The 8,901-nt window shown below is 41.2% G+C and overlaps 2 protein-coding genes across 2 annotated transcripts; both read right to left on the bottom strand.

The window, feature by feature from the left end:
- Positions 1-335: 335 nt before the first annotated feature.
- LOC141835101 (cation/calcium exchanger 1-like) lies at positions 336-2,357 on the bottom strand. The gene has a single exon (XM_074722528.1). It carries the CDS (start codon positions 2,233-2,235, stop codon positions 637-639), a length of 1,599 nt encoding a protein of 532 aa, XP_074578629.1. The 5' UTR covers positions 2,236-2,357; the 3' UTR covers positions 336-636.
- A 1,694-nt stretch (positions 2,358-4,051) lies between these two features.
- Positions 4,052-8,089, bottom strand: LOC141835055 (putative inactive leucine-rich repeat receptor-like protein kinase At3g03770). Its single transcript, XM_074722484.1, has 7 exons — positions 6,727-8,089; positions 6,300-6,418; positions 5,601-5,841; positions 5,305-5,513; positions 5,167-5,210; positions 4,781-4,892; positions 4,052-4,439 (listed from the first exon to the last, which is right to left on the bottom strand). Exons 1-7 carry the CDS (start codon positions 8,057-8,059, stop codon positions 4,164-4,166), a joined length of 2,334 nt encoding a protein of 777 aa, XP_074578585.1. The 5' UTR covers positions 8,060-8,089; the 3' UTR covers positions 4,052-4,163.
- Positions 8,090-8,901: the final 812 nt, after the last annotated feature.

Consider the following 8,901-nt stretch of genomic DNA (forward strand, 5'->3'; position numbering starts at 1 on the left):
GATGTGACAGGTAGAGTGAATGAGACTCTGATACACCAAGAACTGCCTCCACCAGATGGATAGAAGGTTAGGTACTACCTCACGGCCAATTAATGATTGACCAACCTGTCTATTTGTCTGAAGAGCTTCCAAAGCTTCCTAGTTTACCTTGTTCAAAACGATAACTAGAACATGTAGAACTTCACAAGTTGGCCTACTTGTTCATGGTTTTATTGGTTTATTCTGAAGTTATTCATGATAAAAGAGAAAAAAGTTCAATTTAATAAAGGTGCAAAACTGAAGTGGGCCTGGACCATCACACCATGAACATGGAGAAACACAATGAACAATCACGCAATATCTTATCCTTTTTGTCTGTATTGCTCGAGAGGCATCAGCCACTCTTGACACATTCTGAAACATCAACTTACAATGCATTTGAGCAATAACCTTTCTACAATGTTTCTATCAAGCTAAAAGCTTGTGAACTGAATTCCCAAAGTAGTAAACTGATTGGAATTCAGGTAGTAATTTGATACAGATCACATTTCTGAACATTTACAGTTTGCATATTGGCCAGAGTTAACTGCTAAACTTCCAGTAATATTCACGACGAGATCTACTGCAGGATTAAACTTGTTTAGTAGAGTTCCAACTTCAATTCACCAGATCAAGGCTCTCAAGAAGCCTCAAGCACAGAAATGTCAAGTAGATGGCCAACAGTCCGACCCCCAACACCCTATCCGGCTTCATCCCTCTCCTTGGCAGGATGATGAGAGCCCAAAGCAAGCCCCCGATTAAGAACCCTAATGTCTCAAATATAGCGGTGTCCTGAGGCACCACAAATGGGGTAGGATAAGAAGCCACAGAAGCCAGCACAAGTGACAAACCCAATCCCACAAGTGTGTTAAAGATTGGCCCTGCGTAGCACCCAGAGATGGCAATCTGAACCCCGTTACCTCCTCCATGGATTGCCATTGCGAGATTCGCAATGAGGTCCCCCAGTGAGTTGCCCCAAGCCAAGACGGTGAAGGCCAAAACCAAGGGGCTTATGTGAGCTATCTCGCCAATGGAGACAAGTAAGGAGACCAATTCCGCTGCTATAAGGTAGGACCATATCACGCTCATCAAGAATCCACCTGCAAGCCAAGGGAACAAGAGGGATTTCGGAGGGGAAGAGCTCTCGGTGGTTACCATGGTAATGGCACCAAGAACAAGACCGATTAAGCTCCCAAAGAAGTAGAGTGTTAACTTCTCCGCTGTGCTTACTTCTCCTGTTTCGGAGAGCCAAAGGGTCGCCAGGAACAGAGGTGACAAGCTCACTGAAGCAACTGTGAATGGCTTGGACCATCTCTCCTTGCTCACGTCGGGAATTGTTAATCTTCTCGGCAAGTAGAGTGGCATCTTTAGCAGGTAGATGAACCAGAAGAAGTAGTGTGAAACAGGAGAATTCAAATGAGCCTTCGGTCGACGAGGTTCTTCGGAGGCTAGTTTGGTTTCTGGGTCTTCTTCATCGGCCAAGCCATCGAGAATTGGGATTAGAAGATCGCTGTTTCTATTTTTGTAGTGATGCATGGCCCATACGAGAAGGACGTAGACAAAGTAGAGGGAGAAGAACGCGATGGCGCCCCAAATGCCGGTTCTCCCGGTGACCAGTACTAGGGAGAGAGCGGCGAGGATGAAGAGAAAGAAGCAAAGGTCGCGGAGGAAGCTGGCGCGGTCGATGGCGGCGCTGCCGCCATCGATGACGAAGGCGATGGCGGCGACGACGACGGTGGAGACGAAGAAGGCGCCGCCGAGGACGCTGCTGAGGCCGACGTCGGCCACGCCAGAGGAGGAGGAGAAGGAGACGAGGCTGGAGAATACGTCGGGAGCGCCGTTCCCGAGGGAGAGGAGCGTGACGCCGGCGATGGTGGGCGTGAGGTGAAGCGCGGCGGAGAGGCCCTCGAGGGAGGAGCAGAAGTAGACGGAGGCGGTGTCGCCGAGGAGGTAGAAGAGGAGAAGGAGGCAGAGCAAGAGGAGGGCGTAGCCGAGGAGGGGGCGGTCGCCGAAGGAGCAGTAGAAGAGTTGGAGGTAGTCAATGAAGCCTTCAGGGGCGCAGGTGGAGGCGTGAGCTTTGAGGTAAGCGCAAATGGCTTCGTGGTCTTTAAGCTCGCCCAGGCCATGGCAGTCTTCTTCTTCTGCAGCTACTGCTACTGCAAGAAGAAACAGGGAAATGAGGAAGAAAAAGGAAGCTTTCACGAAGGCAGAAGCCATGGCTAGCTACAATGAATTTTGTGGCAATGGCGAACTGGAAGTCGGATTTGAACTGCTCATGGCTGCGCCATGGTTTGAGCTATATAGGTGGAATTCAAGCCTAAGAACATGAAATTGGAGGTTTTGAGAAGTGATGGTGAAAGGGAGAAGAAGGCTCGTGGAATTTCCATCGCATTGCACCTCATAATATATCATCAAATTAGCGTCTCATAGTATAATTGAATTGGTTATAACAGAATAAAATTATTGAAATAGACAAAGATCAAATTTAGACGGAGACAATATCTTTCTTTCGTCGTAATCAATTACAACTTCTCAATTTATCTTTTCATAAATGATCGTGAAGATAATCGTATAAGACCATAGAGATAACATATTTTAATTTCATAAACTTCTCAATTTTATCGTCATCTATGCAATTTAATTTAATAGGGACTTCTAGTTGTTTTCATTTTATATATTTTTATTTTTATCACTCAATAGCAATTTTAAGCATATAATAATAGGCTTCATTCACATTATAATCTATTTTTAAGCATATCATAATAATTTCGAGTAAAGTTGTTATAACAATAGTAAATAAAAATATTTTAAAAAATAAAAAATAGGCTTAAATTATTTATTAATCAAAGGAAAACGAAATAAAAATGGCTTAAATTTATTTTTAAAAAATGAGTGGTTCCCAGATCAATTTCTCATCCCATCCACGAAAACCATATTACAGTAGTTTAATGTTGCACGTTTCTTTGTTGCTCCGCGTGACGTGGCACGGCAGTCAGGTCAGCAATTGAACAACCGACGTCATTTATTTGACTAAGGGTCAACGACCTGCGTGGGGCAGATAACTGTAAAAAAATATATAATCCCTAAATTACAATAAAATTTTTAATTTAGAAATAAAATATTTAACATTCTAAAACATATTAAATTTTTTGAATTGATAGTTTAACTATACTACGATAATTATTAGTAAAATAAGATATTTTCTTTAAAAAATTAAAATATATATTGGATACAATATGAAGTTTTTTAAATATGAAAATTGGATACAATAAGCACGCATCTCATATTATCAATCGTTCCCCAAATAATCAAGCTATTTTGCTGAGGAAATTAAGTTGTTTATTTATCTATTTATTTTTATTAATTCAGATATCCGACTATTCAAAAGGTGGATGGTTTGACCTAACAGATCCATTACCAAGACACCAAGTAAATTCATGACTCAATATTATAAATAGTTTGAGAATAGTAAAGTAGCCCCCGGAACATAATTGAGTTGGTTACGACGGAGCAGATTTATTGAAGTGGGCAAGAATTGAATCTCGACGAAGTCAAAGCAATGCCCTCACCAAGACACCAAGTAAATTGATGACTCAATATCATAAATAGTTCGAGAATAAAGTAGCTCCTGGAGCATAGTTGAGTTGGTTACGACGGAGCAGATTTATTGAAGTGGACAAGGATTGAATCTCGACGAAGTCAAAGCAATGCCCTCCCTGTCATGATTAACTGTAACTTCTCGATTTACCTCCTCACAAATAATTATGGAGCCGACCATGTAAGACCGTTGGAGTGACGAATTCTACCATTTACTAAAGAGAATAGCAAAGTAAACTGTTTATTGCAACAATAAAAGATCGTTAGGTTAAAAATGAAAAAAAAACAATTAAATACTTTAAATATGAAGGTCAAATAGAACATTTTGTAGTGTGAGGGTTAACCATTCGAATAATTCTGATTATATAAACTTCTGTGGGAGAATTTTGTGACAATGGCTTTAACACTGATTTTCTGAATGGCTTTAACACCTTATGATAAATGTATAATTTAGCACTATCAACAACAAACAGAATGAGTAATGCAGTAGCAATGTAGCGGTAGCAAGTGACTGAATAGGTGCCATAATTTAGCACTTGACAAAGGAGTCAGCAATTGAATTCAAGTGGTGAGGGAATCAGGGATGGTGGAGATGGTGATTCCCCACTGCTGTGAGAGCCTCCCTTCCATGATTCTTGGACTTGGACAGCAAATTGCAAGTTCCACAGCACATCCTCGATCGAAGGTCTCTGAGTTGGATCCTTGGAGAGGCATCTCGAGCAAATCCCCATTACAGTCGTCAAAAATTCGTCGCTGCACGAGTTGCTCACTACAGGATCCACAAAGCTCCTCCTCGCCATTTCTGGCGTCGTGCTTTCTTGTAGCTGCAAACAGTAGGAGTTCAAGATGGCATTCCTGTCAGCCTAATTTGCTGACTGGTTTTTGCATGCAAGTAATTTCAGGTTTCAGTAGTAAGACGGCACGAAGACTACTAAGGGCGGAGCCACGTTTTACTTTACCCGGGTTATAGCCTGGGTGCTCCACGGCGAAACAGTTTAAATTTACATAAGAATTTTTTTTTTTTTAAAAAGAAAAAAGAAGAGCCAGCCCGGGTAAAATAACTCAAAGCTCGTCGGCATAGCCCACCGTCAGAGATCAGCCCGGGTAAATCACCCGGGCTGGCTCCGCCATTGAAGACTACTAAGATATTTCGGTAAACCTTTACCTGATTCTGCATTTTGCCTGCCTCTCTGACACATTTGATTGGTCTTCCAGTTATAATCTCAAGTAAGATGACACCAAGATCATAGATGTCAACCTTATCCAAGTGCTTGGATCTGTAAAGAGTAAAAAAATTCATCTCTTATTTTGAGTTCCGCAATGGTATAAGAACACTAGTCTGATTTACAAAGGTCACATTCGTCATGAAAACTAGAATAAAAGACTATCGGGGATTGGATCATGAAGTCTAAATTTCGTATCTTACAGATCAAAATAGCACTGGTAATGGGTTTGCACTTTGCTAATAGAAATGATACATATCATCTACTACTGTTACTAGGGAGAGAAGCATTTTATCTGAATGGTTTGAGGAGTGTTATAAGTACTTACCTTTCGTTGGTTTCTTGTAAACCACATGAAGAATTTCTTATCAGCTGTTCACAAACATATAGTTCCAATCAGAACCGATGTCGAGGAACGAAAGAACCAATGAACATGAGAAGAAGGCTGGAAGGGGTTAGATAATACCTCGCATTTCATATCCTCTGCTAGTGTTGGTAGATTGTAGCTGCCAATTTTCGCAACGAGGTGCTGATCCAAAAGGATATTTGTGATTTTAAGATTATTTCCAAACAGACCAGGCATCATACCTCCATGTAGAAATTGAATGCCTTTAACAACACCAATGACAGCGGATATCCTCTGCATCCATGTGAGCTTTTCACTATCTACTCCCTCTGTAGATTTCCAAAGAACACAAACAGAAACAATCAAAATTCTAGAAAATTAAGAATCTAATAACAATAACTTTGCTAAACCTTCACCTGAAACGTTACTTCTTAATGTTCTACTTGAGACGAACTCAAAGACAAGAAACAATCTGCTGACAGAGGATTCATTGGGATAATACTCAAACCCATGACCAAGGGCACTGACTAGATGGTGATGTCTAAGCTTTGAGATCAGTTCAATGTGACGGTCAAAGATCTGGGGATTTTGAGCTTTTTTCAGCTTCAAGCATCTTATTGCCACCAAGGTACCTTCTTTAAGCTTTCCTCTGTACATCTGGTATCATAAAAGTAATGCTCAGACCAGCTGCAAACAACTTGAAAAGTATCATGGAATTTTTTTTCTCTTGGTTTTATGAGTGAATTCTGTAAATCTGAATGTTTCTGGATCAGCAAAGCTAGCCAAAAAAAATTTATGTTTTTTTTTCAAAAAGAAAAATCATGGGTTGAATTAGCAGCCTGAAATCTGGACCACCAAACCATGTACATTATGCAGTGCAAATGATTTCGATAGAACTGATAAAGCTTTGTTTTAATAGGAACATTATGTGAAATTATCTTATATGATTCCATAACATCAAGAACAGTTAAAATACTTTACCAAACTATCCAAAACATTCATGTTAGATGTGTAGTTAAGAAATGCAAAGCAAAGAGAAAGACAAGTACACTCTACAAGATATAACTGAAACTGTAGGAATATGCTTGAACTGGATGACAAGTGGAAATGCACACCTGACCATAAGGGCCTTCTTTAATGAAACTTGATGTGTCAAAATTCTTTGTAGCATCTTCAAGCTCCTTCAATGAAAAAGGTCTGTATGGTGGAATGTTAAGTGTTTGCAACATATGACCTATCAAATAAAGAGAAAACACAGAGTCATTAACCATAATAAATAGAAGAGCTATGATGGCCATGAAGATATAAATACATGCAAGCATTTTTGAACAATTGATCTGTGAGCACCAACGAGTTAACTGAATTCCTCATCGCCAATTGTAATGTTCTGGCATCATAATATCTCGACAGGAAGAGAAGCATCAGAGGCATAGTAATTATATTGATTAGTTTTCATTTGGCATTAACTAATAGATATATACACATCATAATATTATATGCTTGTTTATATTGTGCTAGAGACTGAGAGAAAGTTATTATTACTTGCATCAGGGAAAAACTGGGTAGAATACCCCACTGAAGCAAGCTCTGATGTACTCCTTGGGCCTTTTTTGGCTGCCTGCTTGATCTTAGCTCTTCTAATTGCAAAGAAAACCATCATCACCAGAGAAATGCTTGCAACAATGCCTCCAATGACCACAACAAGAAAAGCTCTTTTGCCACCTGATGTATTCATCCTTTTGTGAGGTACTATTCCCACAGCCAATGCTTCGGTCTGGCAGAATGAGAATGGATGCTGGTTCTGATCCTCGGTCCCAAGACAATTTGCCGCATACCGAACCACATTCTTTGAGTTTGAAATCAGGCATGTAGGCAGGTTCCCAGTCAGAAGATTTGATGACAAATCCACATATTCAAGCTCATCAGTACATGGCATACTTGGCAGAAGCATTCCAGTAAACCTGTTCCCAGCGATACTAAGAAGGTGAAGTGAAGGGAGAGACAACAATGCCGGCATGAAAGGCCCAGTAAACCTATTGGAAGATATGTCCAATTTTTCCAGAAAATAGTAACTATTTACTTCAGCAGGCAAGCCACCTGAAAATTTGTTCTTTCTCAAGACAAGTGTTATAAGCTTCCTGCCCAAGCTTGGAAATCGTGGTCCAAAGTAGTTATTCTCCAAATCAAGAACTTGAAGGAATGTCAAATTGCTGAGATCTGGCAACTCTCCAGACAAGATATTGGACGACAAAACAAGCACTCTGAGTGACTTTAATCTGCTAAATGAATCAGGCAGAGACCCACTGAGAGAGTTGTTCTTCAATCTAAACACGGTCATTAGTGGAAGCTCTCCCAACAGATATGGAATTCGTCCACTGAACATGTTATGATCAAGTATCAACGTTTGGAGATTTATCAATCTTGAAACTTGCGTAGGAATTGATCCATACAAATAATTTGTGCTCATGTTGAGAATTTCAAGAGAAGATAACCGATAAATCTTGCCAGGCAGGGGACCCCATAGGCCTAGTGATGTTAAAGAGAGGACCTTCAGGTTAGGCAACTTGTAAAGAGCAGCAAATAATGAGTTAATGGAGAAGCTATGAGGAAGAATTGGAGAACTTCCATTGCCTGCTATGTGCAACTGCGTTACACTCTCTTCATAGCAAACAACTGTTAAATATGGGTTTGATTCACAACTGCAGAAGTCTGTCTCGATGTTCCACCTACTTAGAATAGGTGGGTAGTTCATTAGCCGCTTGATTCGCAGGAGGGACAAGACTTCTGATAGTTGCAATTGGTTTGTGTCTGGGATAAGGATCAAAATAGTGGACAGAATGAGGAGGCATGAAGGATGATAGATCACAGCAGCCATTTCTGAACGTAGCTTATTTGCTCAGATCAGTTTCTTCAATCCACCAATTCCTTCATTCAAAAAGCAAAGAAAGAAAACTACTATAATTACTTCGCTGAGAAAAATGGAAGCTGAGAAATATAAGGATCCTATACCTTCTACTTGGAGCTGCACACGGCAAACAAGGAGTTGAAGCAGAGCTGGAGCAAGCACTATCACAGAAGTGATGAAAGATCACTCCTTTCTTAAGACCAACTCCAACTTTAAAAGCCACAACGAACGCAGTGGTGCAATATCTTACAAAGCTCGCTCCTTTCTCAATTGCATCAAATCCAACCCCCAATATTACTAAGAGGCAGTCAAAAGGGAATATCTTTACCATATCAAACGTCAGCGAGACGTTAACTCAACTGGTAAAACCATATGCAGGGTCTAGGGTTCACGGAAATCCTATACCATATCTCACTCACGGGTGGGGGAAGGGTACGAAGGGGAAACCGGTATCTGAGCCACGAACAGGAAAAAGCCGTAGGGTGCGTACCGACAGGACCCCGTGCCCACCTTTTCTGGGCAAACGGGACGGGCCGAGCGCCATGAGAGGGAATGCCGCTTTCTCTTTCTTTTATGGTTGCTTTCACCGTCATTAAAGCCAAAGGGGGCGAATCGGTGCCCTTTGTCACCTCTCTGGTTTGCCCTCCCGCCTTTACGCCTCTCCTCCCTTCTCGATCCTTTGCTATGGCTTGAAGAAAGTGATCATTGTTCGCTTCCGTCGGCTTCCCTCCCCTTCTGTTCCGTCGCAGTCTCAGTCTGGCAACAATTCCAGCGCGAATGGACACGAATGCCCATCACATTTGAGTGCGTAC

This window comes from Curcuma longa, chromosome 9 (assembly GCF_044706935.1).
Source record: "Curcuma longa cultivar G26 ecotype Majalengka, Jawa Barat chromosome 9, ITB_CL_G26_1.1, whole genome shotgun sequence".
In the NCBI taxonomy this organism is placed as follows: Eukaryota; Viridiplantae; Streptophyta; class Magnoliopsida; order Zingiberales; family Zingiberaceae; genus Curcuma; species Curcuma longa.